This window comes from Aptenodytes patagonicus, chromosome 8 (assembly GCF_965638725.1).
Source record: "Aptenodytes patagonicus chromosome 8, bAptPat1.pri.cur, whole genome shotgun sequence".
Lineage (NCBI taxonomy): Eukaryota > Metazoa > Chordata > Aves > Sphenisciformes > Spheniscidae > Aptenodytes > Aptenodytes patagonicus.
The window spans coordinates 375,784-393,318 of NC_134956.1; the positions used below are offsets into that span (position 1 = coordinate 375,784).

At 45.0% G+C, this 17,535-nt stretch overlaps 1 protein-coding gene across 1 annotated transcript in view; it reads left to right on the plus strand.

The window, feature by feature from the left end:
* Positions 1-12,979: 12,979 nt before the first annotated feature.
* FGD3 (FYVE, RhoGEF and PH domain containing 3) overlaps positions 12,980-17,535 on the plus strand; it is a 112,205-nt gene continuing 107,649 nt past the window's right edge. The window contains exon 1 of the mRNA XM_076345888.1: positions 12,980-13,141. Within this exon, the coding sequence (XP_076202003.1) occupies positions 12,994-13,141 (148 nt within the window). The 5' untranslated portion in view covers positions 12,980-12,993. The remainder of the gene's footprint in view (positions 13,142-17,535) is intronic.

The following is a 17,535-nucleotide window of genomic DNA, read 5'->3' on the forward strand; positions in this document are numbered from 1 at the left end:
AGGGTGGCAAGGTTTTTTTGGTTAGCACAAATACTTGAGTCAAACAGCAGAAAGCTCAAGCATGACCAGAACAGCCAACGCCCAGGAACCTGCTGGCAAAGTCACCTGCATGGTTTTAGCTGCAGCTACTGCTAGTTAGTTTAGCACTGGTAGTTACTCGCCACTACAGCCTCACGTGCCAGAGGTTTGCTGTGCTTCATGTCTGTTGGCAAAAAGTTGGTGTTTACTCTTTCCTGACTCCAGGTGCTGTAACCTGAGTAACAAATCGGGTAACTGGGCAGATTCAGAATAGCGTGCAATTCTGTCAGCGTATATGAAGATGCTGTCGTGTTGCGGGATGAAGCAGCTACTCAACTGAGCTGGAGATGAAGTAGCGCATCTGACCGCGCTCGAAGACCTGGGTCAAAAGAAAACTGACCACGCTGTGCCACCACTGTTAAGTGTCAGACCAAGCTCCCTGTCTTCCACCTGTTCTCCCTGACAAAGTAGTCTTTGGCCTTCAGATCTGACGCCTTCAGATGTCGCCACGAACGTGAGCACTGCTTTTCTCTTGCAGGTTCTTGCCCTGCTGTTGGGTTTTTGCAAGCTGCTGAGCAGCCCTTAGGTTTCAGTTTTGGTCTTTGTTGACATTACTTTAGGAACCAGCTGGAACAAGAATGAATACAGTTTTCGGGCACCATGTAATTTGTTTTTTAGTTGCAGAAACAAAGCCATCTTACTCCATAAGACCTGCTGGCTGTTTTACACGGCACTTCACTGTGGCTGGCACCTTCTGTTACGCTGCTGGCAATTCATCGGAGATGGTGGCACCTTCTAGATGTCTCTGAACTGCACCTTCCTGTAGGCTGCCGATGAAACTACATGCCTGACTTTGCATCACTGATAGTGGTTTTTAGGGTTTGTGGTTTTCTTAAGTTACCACTTTTAGGTACAATACTAGAATGGTAGGGGAAGAGAAAAAGTTTACATCTTCGACTTCTACCTTTTTTCCTTTGTGCTATATGGATGAAAACCTGGGTATTTTTTTTTCTTTAAATAACATAAAAATATATATATCTCTTTTCTGGTTGAATGTTTACTTTCTGTAAAAAAAATTTGCTAAAAGCTTGTTCAGCCTTCAGTTGGAACAATGAGGGCATGGAATAGCTTAGAACACTTCTAAGAGCTGTTATGCAGAGGCTAAAGCATCTTTCATTGACTCAGTAAAATATGCAGTTAGGCTCTTGGTGATGTTCACGGCCCCCATCAGCGGTCCACAGCAGAACTGGAATTACAGCCCAGAGAAGGGCTGAGAGCTGAAGATGATATTCGTGTTCTCCTTTCTAATCTAGTTGCAGAAGCTGGTTGGCCAGTGGAAAGTATGGTTAGAATACATGCCTTTTTCTCCTCCCCTTTGTTTCTTACTACCCTTAGAGTCATTGTTATCTTGAGCTTTCCCGATTCCTTTTCTGACTTGGGTTAGACTCTTCATTCTTATCTGGAAGGCTCTTCCCAGAGGTGTAAAGTGAGACTGTCACTTTTGCTGCTTTGTCATATCCACGGAGCTCAGGGCTCTTTTGAGAAACCTGACAGAACATCTGCTAACAAATACATCGTCTTCCATCTCTGTGTCGTTTGTAGGAGGCAAAATTGTCATCACTGCTTCTCCCATTCCTCTGAAGGCCAGTTTTCACCAGGGTCCTGTTTCGGAAGGGATGTTACTTTCATGGAGGCAGAAAAAAGCTAGCAAAAGCAGCCACTGGTCCAATCCCAAATACCTATTCATAGAAAAACGGATGTGTTTCTGTGGGGGTGAGGAGAAGGGGAAGTGGCAGGAGGAGAAATGAGAAAGTGGGGGGAAAGGCTGTAAGCATGAGACATTTCAAAGACAACAATGAAAAAAGAGAGGGAGATATGCAAGAATGTGAAAGAGGCAGCAAGGAAAAAATGGCAGCAATGGATTAGGATGGACTGTTGAGCAACTTGGAGCAGCTGGATCTGCTGTGGGCAGGGATTGCTTGGCATAAAGCCTAGGAACAACTCAATTCCAAAAAGGCAGCTGGCAATTTAGTGTAGTCTGGTAGTACAAGACTGCATAGTGTGCATTTCTCCATCTTAGGGGGATCAGCTAGCGCATTTATTAGCCATCAGGGGCTATGAAGAGGCACATGAGACTACAGAAAGAAGGAACAGTGCAAGAAAATGAGGAGGACGTGCGGGAGAGGAACATGTTCCCTGGCATACTTGAATGCTTTTGTGTGTGGTTTCAGAATGTCTCATGCAAGTCTCCTGGGTTGCAGCAATCCTCTTTCTTTAAGCTTCAGTTCATAGAATGATTTCCTATCAAAGTATATCAAGATACTTCTTCTAATTAATATCTGAGTCAATCTAAATACAGCTATACTTAACTGAATGTCAATATCAAGTGTAAGCAGATACACTTGACTAGCCTCAGGTTAGGTTGCTTTTAAACACGGTTTTAACTAAATTAGATTCTATGTTGTTTTACTGAGAGAACTAAGTTTGCTGCCCCAGCTGCCTGTGGAAGGCTACCAGGCAAGTCAGTGTCTGTGTCAGTACCAGCTTCCAAAGCTAAAATAGCCCAAACACTGCGATACCTTATCCTAGTGATGGACACACTGGGAGGGCTGGGGGATCTGTGATCTTCAGTACCCTCTGAAAATTGCGGGAAGTCATGGATAGAGAGAAACAGAAGGGCAATTAGGCAGAGAGGCAAGAAAGCCAGGCAGTGCAGGACAGGTCCTCAGAGAGGGAGCCACAAGATCGGTATGGGTAATGTGGCAGTCGGTCCCTGAGTGTTCTAGTGCTTAATACCCACAGCTGTGGTATCTCTGTGATAACCACATGGTGCCCAGCTCTACCTCAGTGATTTAGAGCCTGCATCTCTGCCACACCCGCGCTGGAAGTCCCTCCTTTAGCCTGCATTTGGTGCACGCAGCTAAAACGTGTCAGTGCAGATGCAAGTCTGCCGCGGTGGTACGTTTACAAAAAAAGGTTGCCGGGTTTGTGTGATGACAGACTCCTGACACAAAATACAGCTATTCTTATGTGTAGTTGTTTATACTGGGCAGTCTAAAACTGGTTTAAGTAGCGTGAAGAAAATTTTTCCAGGTGAGCTTCAAGAGACTAGAGGGGAAGCAAGAGTGCCAGTCCTTGCTAGGCGGGACAGCTGCCTGTTGAAGACTTGACAGGAATGCTTGTTCTTCGAGCTTTGCTGGCTGTGTTTTTTTATTCTTGGTGCCCAGCAAATGAAGGCATAAATTTGGACGGATGAGTTAAACTGATCTGCTAGTACAAATTTTATGGCTAGAGGATCTGGCCAATATGAAGGTGCCTATTAAGTCGTATTCTTTACAAGTCTGCTGAAGGTCTGAACTGTTTTGTCTTCTACGTGGCATTTGTGCTGAAAGCGATGAATTTTCAGTTCAGCCCACTAATGCTCTGTTAATTACACAACTGCTGAAGGTCTGGAACGACTCTCTTCGTAATCTCAGATCTGTGAAAGAAGATTGACTGTGATCTAAGAGAAGGGAGGAGAATCCAGAATGGGAGATAAATCTCGTTCCCATCCTTCCAAGAACTCTTTTCCAGATATCAGGGTACAGAAAAAACCAACAACAAAAAACTATAGAAGCCCAAATGCTAATGCTTAAATTTAGTGCCAGTGGCTGGTTTTGGGGTCTTGTCTATAGAACATTAAAATATTTTAAAAGGCGAACCATGAATAAGTTCACTGAAGTTCGCTAGGAAAAGGCTGGATGCCCTCATAATTCTTTCCTTCTCTCTGGCTTTCTGCAGTCTTGTAAAGGGTTGTTTCCTCCTTGTTAACTCTTTAATTCCAGGTTAAGGGCGTGTTCCCGCAATGAGCACTTTAAAAGCTTTGTATCCAGTTCGCAGCTCTGTGTGACATACTTCCATTCATAAGTAAATGGTAAAAAATGTAAAAGGGATATGCTCATTGTACTTGAACATGCAACACCGTTGCTCGCAACTCATCGACGGTTTTATTTTGGAGCAGTTCTGCCAGGCAAACGCGAGATGGCAGCGCAATACAGAGCGGCTCGTCAGCGCAGGCTGCGCGCAGTATCCTTGGCTGGCTGCGGAGAAAATGTGAGCCGATAGCAAAGCAAAAATCGTCACGTTTCTTCCACGCTAAAAGATTTGACTTTTGTCTCAAGAATTCTTCTCCCCCCCAACCCCCACAGCTTCTTCCTCTGTTTAGCTTTGCCTGCGTTCCCCGTGGCTTTTCACAGCTCATCTTGAATGTATTTCTTGCTCTTCTGACAAGTTGCTAGCTTGGCAGGTTTAGAACATAACGCTTTATGAATGGTTACCATTGCTGCAACTGATTACCCTAAGAATCACGTGACAGACAATAAATGGAACCACAAGTGCAAAGAAATTTTTCTACTTTTTTTTTTTAATCCCTCTGGTAACTCAGCTTGCTTCTTGAGTGTATGCCATTTGTCAGTATGCCACGTAATCAACTATTTTGGGCTTGCGCTGGACCTGCCATGACCAGGAACCTGCCCTGCCTGCTAATTTTAATGCCTAGTAGGAATGGGTTGTGGGTCAGCAAAAGCTACATTTCCCGCTGCACATTAGGTCAACAGGCTTGATAAGAGTGGTTGTCAACCAGCAAGAGCTCAGCCTGCATCTTCCACTTTGCCCATCCTTAATCCAGAGTTTGAGAGCGCTGTTTCAAAACAGCATGGCCAAGATTTCATCGTGGGTGAGTACAGCAGACTGTGGCCAGTTCTGGGGGAGGCGGTTGCAAATAAGCGCGCGCTTCTACGTATTTTCAGCCCACCATTTACTGGCGTTACTGGTTTGCACAGGGCCTTTGTGAAAGGTAAGAAGCTAGGCAAGCACTGCAGAGGGTCTTGCAGCAGCCATCGAGTCCCATTGTACAGAGAGGAACAAAGCTAAAACTATTGAAATAAATCATAAATCTCATTACCTAATGGATAGCATGGCCACACATGCATGGCAGATAGAAGAAAATTAAATATGGAATTTTATGGAAGCTGTCATGCTTTGGCTCTCTTCCTTGTCATGCCATCGCTGTTTGGGATCTCATGCTATTTTTAGGAGTCGGAGAACCAGGAATCTGCTCTTGCTTTGCAACTGATCAGGAAAAGATGATAGGAGACGTACATTGGGCTTCCTGCCACCCCCGAGCTACTTTCCATTAAGCAGCAATGGTGAATTCCTGCATCTCTGGTCTCCTCATTGGTTGTTTCTTGCTGTTTCTGTTCTAGCTTGCTTCAACATACATTTTGGGAAAGGTGTACCTGTCAGCTCAGGGCTCTGCCATGCACTGAATCATTCAGAGATAGGATAGCTTTGCCTATGTAATGTTACGTGCTTTGGTTTTGGTTGTGCCCCCTACTCATTGTGCCTTCAATGGCAATTTCCTTACTTACGGATCTTTTTTCCCCTTCTTTCAATGACTGCAGGAGAATCCGGTGTCTGATCACAACATGATCAACTAGTCTGAAAAGTTATGAAGAAAGACGTGTCCAGCTGATTGCTCTCTTCTGTACTGGACCTGAACTCATGGTGTACCTTTTTTGCTACTATCGCTCTTCACGTAAGAGAAATAATGCGATAGATGCTTTTACCATCTGGTAAAAAACAAGCCCCAGTGCCAAACAGCCTGTCTCTGTGATAAGACTGAATGAAAACCTAGACTTCAGTGGGGAGCATTAAGGTATGAAGGCAAGAAAAAGAGGACGGAACTTTGCTATGGAATCATGGTAAGATGTGGATGTCCATAGAGATGTGGGCAAAAATTGGCCCAAGAATGGTTCAAGGGAATTTGATAAATACACAGAAAGGACCTAAATTTAATGGCTTGCACTAACTCTGCCACCTTTTCCTTTTTTAATGGTTCAGTCTTCACAGAGGTGGAGCCTTCCTCTCTTTTGCAGAAAGGATTTACACACAGGCATGTTTTGTTCCTTTCTGGACACTGATGGAGAAAAGTCTGAGAGAGGTTACTCGGTTATTAATAATAATGGGAAGAAAACCAAAGCTGAGCAAACTGAGGTCTAGGGGACCGAATTCTAAGTACTGAAATGAAAAGCCTAGTTTCATTCGTTTATGAAGTTTTGCTGCCTAGTGCTAATGGAGAAACTACACTAATTAATTCCAGTGGCATACCTGCTAAAATTGGTGTCATTTCTCAACAGAAGATGGACCTACTACATCAAAAGTAGTAAATAATTCTATTATTTAATTAACAGTTAAAGGCTAGTAGCGCTCCAGGAAAGCCTCTATTTCTCTGAGGTTTAAAGGAACTCCACCAGAAACTCCACTCTTGGGTCTGTAGTTCATCTTCAATTGTATTTTTTCCCTCACGAGTGAAGTCATGTGGTAGAATAGTTGGTGTACTTAAGCCTCACAAATGGATCCCTAGTTAAGACCATGCTACTTAAAGCCTGCCTTTTCTCATTACAGTGGCATCTAAGAAAATACAGGTATAAAGAAAAACAGATAGTCTAACATCTCTTGTCTATTAAGTATATCCAAAATGTATGCACAACATAAAAATTACATCTACTATATAATTCAGTAGATAAAGATCTAGAAATAAAAGTCCTTTGGCTAAAAAGCCACTCGCAGATTCTGACTTTCAAGGAAGTTCAGGCTTTGTACAAGTATATAAATTAGATTAGATTTTAAAAACTGTTTTTGAAGAGGTCACATAAGACGTTTATGCTGATTCAGCCTACCCAATAAATTCTATGAGAGGGTTGGCCATCTGACTCCTTGAAGAGAGGAGATGCACATTGACTGTGCTTTAATAAATCAGATTTACTTACCTGCTTCCCTGCGGACAGATACAACACAAGATCTCCCATGTGACAGAAAACAGGCACATCATTGCAGGGCAGGAGCTATAGGCAGACCTTTCTTTCCCCCCCTGCTTTCCGACTTAGCTAAGCCCAATCATGGGCTGGGCAGAACTCTAATTATCACCGTATTAAGGTGTGGTTGTAAGGGCAGCTTTGAGGGCTGCAGGACTAAGTTGTGGGTAATTCTTGACATTGCTGCATTCATCAAGATCCTGATAACGCACAGGCTAGGTCTGTGAGAAGAGCAATTGACGATGGCCGGTTTGAAACTTTTATAAATGATCATTCAAGAATGTTACTGTGTGAGAACCTTTTAGTAGTTTCATGAAGGGTCAAAGAGAATCTATTTTTAAAGGATATATGTTTGTATTCTGGATGATTTAGTAATACATTACATAAATATTGCACAAACCATTTTGGTGATTTTTTTTTCAGAGTAAAGAAGTTCTACTAAATATTTTGGCTTCAACTGATTTGCAGGGTCACCCATAAGTCACGGAATAATTACGTAATTGATGTGATGTATTTAGAGTAACATAAAAAAGGAGATGAGAATGCCTTTATCAAAATTCAAAATAAGTCAGTGTTTGTTTCTGAACCCAGATTAACAGTGACCAGGATGACAAAAATCAAGGGCCGTAATTCTCTCTTCCTGTTTAAAAGCTAAACCTTACTGTCTGCCAGACCGTTGTGGCATGTCTTAAAAGTCAAAGTTTCCAGCCTTTTCCAGGCCAAAGCTGGAGTAAATTTCTAATCTAATGGTGCCCAGAAAAACAGTATTTCCCTCTCTTGTTTGACAGAGATTCCAGTTTTAGTACCTCTCTAATCAAAGCAACAAACTGACAGAATCTCAGTTTGGCTGATTTTAGGTTACTGAAAACTTTGGGGTAAAATCTACACTGCCCTTTAGATTATTTAAATATGTAACTAACAATTTCTGAAAAGGTTTAACCTAAATCCTGCTCAACGCAAAGAGCTTTTAGGTACCTCTGTCCCTTTTGAATAATGGAGTTTATGTTCCTGAAAGACATTGCTTTTGAAAAACATCACCCTCGATGCATCTGTGCCATGTCAGATGATTCAATTCATAAGGCATATCTTGTTTTCGAGGGTAGTATGAAAGTCAGTGTTGTTTGGAAATGTTTAATCGAATGGTGACAAGCTATAACTCCTCATTTACTCTATAATGTGATACAAAATAAATTACGAACATGGGAGTTGAAAGGACCTTCTGGGTCACTGAGTTCATCCCCAATTCTGCAGATGAATATACATGTCTGACAAGTCTACAGCTTTCAGTAATCTAAAAATATAAATGCAAACCCACAGTAAACAGGATCTAATATATGCGCAGAGGTTTCTGTAACACTACTGTGTTCTGTTGTAAGTTTAGCCTTGGTTTTCTGGTTGCAGCTAGCAAACAGAGAGACACTCACTAAGACATCAAGAGTCTGCTGGCTGCCACACATGTTGACTTTTAGCTAAAGAGGTCAGTAACACCTCCTCATTCTCATCATCCTCTCCTGTGAGTGGGGATAGTCACAGACTAAGTGTAGCTTTTCTGGTCAGGATATTAGGAGTCCCCTAATGATCCAGGGTACTACCCTCATTTTGCACCAGAGACGCAGAAGAAAGCAAAGTGGATCCATCACCCTCGTAGCTCATTGTTCTTTGTCAAGTAAGGGCAACAGCATTTAAAAGATGAAGAATGGCTCTCTTGCCCTCCTTGGGGACCCCAAGAAGAACATTTCTTGTTGTGAAGATCAGGCTCTGGAAAGAGGTGACACATTTGGATCATTCGTTATCTGTGATACGAACCTACTTCTGCTTTCAGAGAGTCCAGATGACAACTCTGTTGTATATTACCTTAAGAAGATCTGAATCAATTTATACACCGGCTTAACAGGTTTTTTCATATAAAGAATACCAGTGAGATTAGAACATCCTGGATTTGAAATGCCTCAGTGTTAAGGAGAATTAACAATGATTCAGAATACAAGCCCTAGTAAATATTTAAGTTCAACTCCTTTATGAAGTGGGGATAAAATACAGAGTATTCCACTCTGCTATAAAAATCTTATGCCAGAGCATAAGAGCTGCTACAGGACTTGTGTCCTGAGTGGAGGACTGCCTTACTTTTATCTGCAGTTCCTTATTTTTGTCTCCCTGTTGTTCTGTGTTTTTTTTTCCTCTGGATTCCTGGCTGCTCTGGAAACTGGTGTGGGTGAATATGGAATAAACTTGCTTTTGCCTAAGGTATCATTAAAGAAAATCCAAACCCTACCTCAGTAGGGTTTCAGCTTAAAAATATTTCCCCTTGAAAGCTACCTTTGATGAATCATTTTTTTCCACTTTTTTGCAAATTTAAAGTGAAAGCAACAAAATCAGTTTCAGTGCTGCCATAATTTTTTTTTTTATTGCAATTGCTGGTTCAATCTCATTGTGAATGAGAAATAAAGCAGTACTTCTTTCTCTGCAATTGAAAAGGCTCAGTTTCAAGTTCACGAAAATGAGATTGCATAAATACTCAAAAGACATATTACAGTAATCTTCAAATCTGCATCTTCAAATGAAAAGTAGTCTCTTCAGAAGGGAAAAAAAAAGCTCTGATCAAAATTCTGAGAGTTATAAATAAGGACTCTGTACACAAAGGAACTTTGTATATTCAGTAGAGTGTCATATGATGGCAAAAGCACATGAGGGTCACCCTGAGGATTACATCATCCGGAAGAGAACACAACATGCATCTCTTACATGAAAAGCATGTCAGACAAAACCCATGTATTTGCAATAGGGTCTTGGTCTCCAATGTCTCATTAAATGTATAAGAGGTTATTTTTACACTCTTTAGATTTATCTTTCCTGGGCATGCAATGGTAATCCTTATTTAACTGCAGAGCCTACCATGAGGGAGAATTAATTTGTGTTGAGAGAGCTCTTCTTGTAAAAGAATTTTAATGCGATATGACAGGCAACTTTTTTCTTTTTGGGGGGAGAAAGAATGAGTATTTGTGTGAACTTTACTAACTGCTTACACTGTGTTTATTGACCCTTTTCTCTTACCCTTGCCTACATGTGCATTAGACATCAAGGGTTTGAAAACAATAAAAAATATCCCACGATAAAGACCACATTCAATGGACATTGCGCAATGCTTCAAAGCTTAAAGGAAAGAAGTATATTGTACTGGGTACAAAGTGCAATTTGCATTTGCAAATAAGATTTAATAAAACTAAGTCCTTAAGGTGCTCAGCAAGACCCAGTTCAATGCAGAAGATTGCCAATCAGTTTCTGTTCTATTTAATAGAAGCTTTGACTTCTTTAAGATTAAGCCTGAGAACGGCAGAAGTGACAGAAATGTTGACAAGACGGACTTGTTCCTATTGCGACTTCCTTCATGAGAGACTGAAGGGAAACAGCGTGGGTGCCTGAGATAGTCAGGTCAGGAGGAAAGGGCTTAACGTGGCTGGATATGGATCTACAGCCTGCAACTCAAGGAAAGGCTGAGTCCTGTGCTTTTACTGAAGTGTCATAAACCGTGCCGCAAAGCACAATCCCAGGTTTTGTTCCTCACGCGTTTAAAGGATTGGATGCCTCTCAGTTCGGGGGAAAAAAATTACAATATTTAGAGGAAGTGTCCCAGCAAACACCTTCCTGTTCTAAGACCAATTCTGCACTGTTTTGCTTTTTTGCTGGTAACGTCAGCCTACCTTCTCAGTAGCTTTTATTCCTTCAACTCCCTAGCAGAGCTGCAAAAAAGAGCCCTTCTTTTCTTTGTTGTTTATCTACTGAAACTTCTCTCTGACTCCAAGTTACTTACCTTGGTTGAAGAAATGGCTTATTCTTAGATGTGAAGAAACTTATACTGGCCCTTTGTTACAATCTTAGCTGGCCAAAAGTAATGGCTGCAATTTAATGTTTGCTTAAATTGTAAACTCCCTCCAGAATTACTCAACTGATTCTGGTCAGAGATACAAATTAAATACTGCAAATGCCCAGACTGCAAGAGTTGGGAGCACCTACAATAAAAAATGCTCTAATTCTCTAGAAAAAAACCCAAATCAAACCAAAACGCTGGCTAGGGTAGGGAAAGAATTGGACAGGAAATAATCCTTTTAAAGAACGTTGGTTATTTGGTGTTCTGCTGCTCTATCAAATACGCTTAAATGCTTAAAATAAACAGTTGTTTGTCTCAGCTTTATACTTTATAGCATGGACCCTGCTTTCTTGAGAGCGAAGAACCTGGGTAATTTTCAACAATTTTTAAGTTTGTTTCTGCTGCTGAACGCCCGTTACACCTGGTACCCGTGTAGCAATGTTGGTAAGCTCAGACTGGCTCTGGTGAAGGCACTCTAGAGATGGTGTGCCTCAGTGTCCTAAAGGACGGGACTAACTTCAGGGAGCCATAACCACTTCGTACAGCAATAAACGCAGGGAGTTTATTGGGAGGATATCTGAAATTGTTAGTTGTATGTTAAATTTGTGTACGTATATTAATGCTTTGAGATAGGATTTTGAAAGTAACAGGTTGGATTTCAAAAGTAACATCAAGAAGTCCAGGCTGGTTCATTACTGATAAATCTGTTTTCTTACTCTGGTTTAACTAGACCCTATTCATAGAGGTACTCTGGAACAGCTACTCCTCTTATTCTGGAATAATTAGTCCAAAGAAATCCATTTTATGAATTTCATTACAAAAATACTCTTCCATTCCACCACACTATTGAAGTTACCCAAAAGTATATTTCCGTAATGGGGCCTACATCAAAGCCGAACGTTTCAGGGGAAAGATAAGGAGCAATGACCAGTTAATGGGTAATAAAAAATAGACTAAAGCCCAACATAGTTAACTTCTGAATTTACTGTTTTGCATTTTTTTCCTGAAGATAAATGCCTTTGTGAAGGCAGTTTTACATGGTTTTGTTCTTTCAGAGGTAGATTGCTTGATACACGCTTCGAAGCTTCATACATTTGTTTTGTTATGTATTATTCACTCCTTTCGACGAGGACCTGAAGATCTTCTCTCAGAAAGCTCTCCTTTAAACAAGTACCTCACCTGAAAAGGCAGGGTTTCACCTTGGCTGCAGCACACCCTCTGTGGAAGGAGCACTTCACCGGTGCCGCGTTAACGACCTGCTGCCCGTGAAGGAGAGCATCGCCCTTTGGCTCAGCTGTGATCGCTCCTGGCACGTCCTGCTCCCTGGCCGAGGCACAGAGTAGTGAGTCGGGGGCATCTCCTGGTCCGACTTTTCAAGAAGCCCTGAAAGACCTTATGGCTTGGGGGCGGGGGCGGTCTGGGGGGTGGGAAGAGGTTGGTTGGTTGAGGGGACCGAACAACAGGGCTCGTATCTGAATCGCTCTCTTACACGTGCATGAAGGACAGGACGCCAGTCTGGGGAGCCATCCATGGCCCTGGGACGTCTGGTCTCAGATGGGCCTGGCCACATGCCCTACAGCCGCCCCCAGCAGCTGCACCAAAGAGCTTTTGGCTCTGAAGGCAACAGCCGGTGTGGGAACCCGCTGCCTTTTGAAGCCTCCCTTTCGTTGCTTTTGACGTGATTTTGGACTTTGCCCTGGGATTGCATCCTGTTTCTTGACCAACGAAACGGGGAGAACCCTCTCTGTGGTGTGCACCTTCCTCCCGGCCGGCTCCATCCAGCGGGCCGGGCCTCCGGCAGCCCACCTGGTTTGTGTGAGGGGAGCGGGACCCGGCCCTCTGTCAGCGCGGGACTTTTTTGGCTCAGTGGGAGCCCCTCGCAGCGCTGTCCCCGGGGGCCACGCAAGCGGTGGACGTTACTTTCCCCTCAGCCGGTGCGGGAGCCGCTCGGCGGGCCGGGCGGGAAGGAGGACCCCCCCCCCCCCCGCCCCCAGCCACCAAGGCCTGCAGCGGGGCCCCCGCCTCCCGGCCGTAACGAAGTGCTAGGCCGGGCGGGTGCTCTCCGCCGCCGCCCCCGGGCCGGGAGCAGCACCTGGGCCCGCGGCAGCCGGCGCGGTCCCTCCTGGCACGTCCCGCTGGCCGCCTGGGCCGGGCCGGGCCGGGGCGGGCGGCGCGGGGCCGAGCGGCGGCGGGAGCACCTCCCGCCTCCACCGCCTTTGGGGGCGCCTTGTCCCGCTCGCGGCGCCTCATGGCGCGATGCAGCTGCAGTGGGAGGGAGAGGAAACCCACCCCCCTCGCTCGGCAGCCGCCTTTGTAACCGCTCAGCCCGGCGCGCCGCCCGGCCCAACTCGCAGCAGCTCGGGGAGCGCCGGAGCGCGGCGGCGGGAGCAGATGGAGCCGGAGGGTAAGGCTGCGCCCCCCGCGCCGGAGGCCGGGCCGGGCCCCGCTGCCCGCCCGGGGAGCTGCCCCGGCGGCGGCACCTCTGCCGCCCCCATCCCCCGCGCCGCCGGGGAGAGATTTCCGTGCGAGCTCCGCGCTCGCCCTCCAAGTTTTCTCCTCAGCGGAGGCTGGGGCGGCCAGGGGCCGCGGGGAGCCCGGGCGGGGGAGCGGAACGGAGCGGGGCGGGCGGGGGTCGCGGCGGGGTGGGGTCCGCGGGGTCCCTCCGGCGGGTGCGGAGGGAGGCCGGCCCCTGGGCCGGCCCCGCTCCAGGTGTGCGAGGGCCGGAGGGGCAGCGCGGCCCGCCCGGGCGCTGCGCCCCCCCCCCCCCGCCCGCCCCCTCTGGCCGCTCGGCGGGCGCTGCCCCGCGCGGTCCCGGCGGCGCTGCCGGCGGCTGCGCCCGGTGCCAGGGCCCTCCTCTGCCCGCTCCTCCCCGCCCGCCCTCGCCCCTCAGCGGGCAGCCGGGCACGGCGGCGGGCACGGCAGGCGGCGGCGCCCCGGGGCCGCGGGGGTCGGGCTGCCCGCGGGGCGGGGGCGGGGTCCCGGCCCCGGCCCGGAGCGGAGCAGCCTGAGCAGATGCGGGGCGACGCTTAACTCGTCTCTTTTTTTTAATTTTTTTTTCTTATTTATTTTTATTCCCCTCCCCCCACGAGCGGGCTGGCGTGTTTCTAACGCAAACCCATTGTCAGCGGGGTCCAAACCAGCCCTCTTCAGGCCTGAGCTCTTCAGCTGGGGCTGGCAAGCGCTGCTGCCCTGGTCTTCCACCTCCGTGGAGGCGAAGCGTGGGCTGCGGGGGGTTACCCCGCCGCGCTTCCCTTGCAAACTCGGTGGTTGTCTGCAGGCACCTGGGAGAGCCTCGTCCCCGCACGGCTGACGATGCTCAGAGATTGCACCTTGGAGTAAATATAGTACTAAGCTGTGTAAATATATTTTTAGTTCTCCTAAAACCACATAAAACCAGTTCTGTTAAACACTTATTTTAGTAAGACTATTATTAACTGCATAGATCAAATTTATTTCCTGCCAATCCATATTTAGGCACTTACGAAATGCCAAGTTTTTCTCCACTCTCCCCTTTTTAAATACCTTTTGGAGCTGTTAGTGCTTATAATGTAAACCATTTCTAGTTGCAAATTGGAAACCTCTGAGCCATAATGGTCTGTTGCATTTAGCTGGCTGTCTCTTGTAAGCCCTGCATTCTCATGCAAAAAAAAAAGAAAAAAAAAAAAAAAGCCCTAAAAAACCTTATGAGATTCATGTTTAGAAAATTGGCTGCATACATCGTAGCTGTTTTTTAAACCTCAGTACCTAAGTCACATTTTCCATTCCAAATATTGAGTGGTTAAACTATGTTAAAGGGATATACTCTACCTTAGCTCCCTTGCAAGCTTTAAGGCATTTTAACACAAAGGAAAATGGCTCTACAATTTAGAAGAATCTGGGACTAACCACTTCTTGCAGTGCCTGATACGCAGCAGCACCAAAGAGTGGAAGAGACTATTGGCAATTGTTAATGACCAGAATTGGTTTTGTTGTCCAAGTGGAGAAGTATGCAGAATGTAAATGGGATATGTATGGTGACAAATACATTGATAAAAATATTCTTGCATTCTTTATAAGAAGTTTATTTTTAATAGAAAGCCAGTTTTCACAGTGCTATTAGGATGTTTTAGTTATACAGTTCATACTCAGACTAGCAGAGCTGTTTATAAAATCATACCCTGAAATAAGCAAGCTGGTTTTGTTCCTGATTTAGCTCGTTTATGACCCAGTTCTTTGTATTGTATGCCTCTTTACCTTAATAAAGCTAGAGAAAAATGATAAAAAATGAAATTGACTTTAAAGGAATTCCTTCTTTTGAAGAAATAAATCCTTACTTTTAAAAAACGGAAGTTTTCTGCCCTGCTTCTCAGGTAGGTAAAGGCTGGATCACCCCAAGAAAGATTATGGTGAGTTGCAGACCTGCTGAGGTTCCCTATTTGCCCTGGATCCAGGGATATTCAGACAATCTGACTTCTGGCATCTCCTGAACTACCAATTTTCAGTACGTTAAGTTTGGAGACGGGTCCTCCCGCATGGATTGGAGCCTGCAGGAGCTGGAACACCTGTGTTAGCAGCCTCTCTCTCCATTAGTTCTAGAAGGAGCTGGGGCTTTTGCGTTAGATGCTTGTAGGTAGGTGCTATACATATCCCACCGTATGCGTGAATATGTAGTTTTGTTGACTGTGGTTCTCTTCAGTGAGAGAGTTATTTCTGTTTTCAAAGTTATGGCACCTAGAGTGTGGTGATCTAATGGAAGTCTGTAGAGGCTAAGCTTGCTTGCTCTTGTGACTTTGCTCAAATGTGCCCTGCTTCTGTAGTCCTGGCTCAAATCATTCTTGAATGGAGCTGGAATTGCTGTTGTCCAGTCCCCTTTGGTGCAGCTCCTTGCATTTAAATGTATGTCTAAAACTCTTGCTGAAAATGAAGCCGGGACTCTTTCTTGCCAGAGGAGCTTTGCCTCTCCAAATGTGCAGATGCAAGCCTTGTCAGGTATCTTCCACAGAGACGGGAAAGAAAGATGGGGGTTGATACTAGGTTGCCCTTTCCTTAAGGAAATCCGGTGTGGTGTAGTAATGCGATGGGAAATACTGACCCGCAGAGTTCTTGTGGATGTCCCCCAAACTCCAAACATCGACTGAGGTGATAATGTGTGAGGTTGGTCTTGAAGTGTCTCAGAGATGCAAGAGAGGATGTTATGTTCAAACCAATAAAAATGGTGGAATCAAAACAGAGTGGTGGTGGTCCTTGTGGCTTCTTGTGTGGGATGAGCTTCTGTAGCATGATCCAGAACGAGGAAGACCATCTTAGGTCAGTAGCAGTGGAAGCGGGTTGTCGAAACCCTGCGACACCGGGAGGGAAAGACTTGGGAATTCAGAATCCAGGGTGATGATTTTTCACTTGTGCATTGTTTGCATTGCAGTGTTTTCAAGACAGGCTTTGTGGTTTTATACTCCGAGCTTCCTGATAAGGTTGCTATGTGTTTGGTTTTGGGGAAGCCTTGTTCTCAAACAAGCTGTGTGAGATGGGGTGATTGGGGGACTGCTGCCCTCTGAAATGCTATCTAAAATACATGTGTGTCCCACTGGTTTTCAATGAAAAATGAACAGCTAACTTCTGTAGGAGGTCTTTGGGAACAGCTTTGTCTTCCCGTGTGTCTGTAAAGTGTCCAGCTCAATGGACACTGGATGGTCCTGACTGAAGCTTGTCTGTTACCGCTGACCCAGCTCAATAATAATGAATGTTTGTTTTTTTCAAATTGTTCATGCCTTTTTTTGTTTTGGGGATCTTGGTAAGTTTATCGGACATCAGTAATATCGGGGCAAATGGTCCTGCTTTGGCTAGTGAGTGTGACTGAGTGGTCTATATGAGAATTGAGAGGGCAGAAGGTGTAAATGCAGCAATGATGTGATTAATGCTTTGTTTCCTCTCTGACCATACACTGGTTTCTACTAAAGCTGTAAACTTGTAAAATGCTTTTGAGTAAGATCCATTTTCTTCTTCAAGCTGTTTTGTAAACATTTAAATTTTTTCATTTACTAAATACTGAAAACTCGAATTTTAAACTATTTAAAAGAGGTGGCTGGTAAAACCTAAGTAATAAATACTTCTAGCTCCCAGGACTGGATACAGATACTGTGTTAGAGATTTGAGCTATTGATTATGTCGATGTTAACTTGTCTTGAGTGGAGTAAACAGTGTGGCAGATTAAAAGTAGTAATAACTACTGCGGTATTCATTTTTGTCGGTGTTATCAAATTTTACTGTGAAAATGAATGTTTCACCTGAGAGACCTTGGTTTACGATTCCTGCATAATGATGAATATTGATACTGTTTGCAAAATACGGCTCTTGTTCCAAATTCTCTGAACTAGTTGAAAGTTCCTTTTAAGTAAAAAAATAACTTCACATATTTTTCAGATGTGGAAACAGAGAGAGAATTTGAGATGTACCTTAGTCCACCTGATCTCAGGCTAAGTGAGAGAAAGCAGAGAGAAATTATGAGGGAGTATCGCTGAACTCCTCAGCTAGTTCTTTCCATGATGTGGCAGCTCTCAAGCCACGCTGCGTACCCACCACTAGCTCTCAGGTCTCTCATTTTCTTGTCCTCTGCCAACGCCTTCGAACTCCCCACTGAGCACCGAGCCCGGTTCCCCTGAGCACAGGACCCCAGACCTCCACCATGAAAATCCACCGTGAAATTGGGAATAGATGTTTGCAGATCAGTGTTGCATTCTCTGGAGCATACAGTAATTGGAAGGCAGTCAGTCACGGCATGAAACTCTGGCTGGTTTGGAGGTTATGAGTAGTGAAATTTGAGAA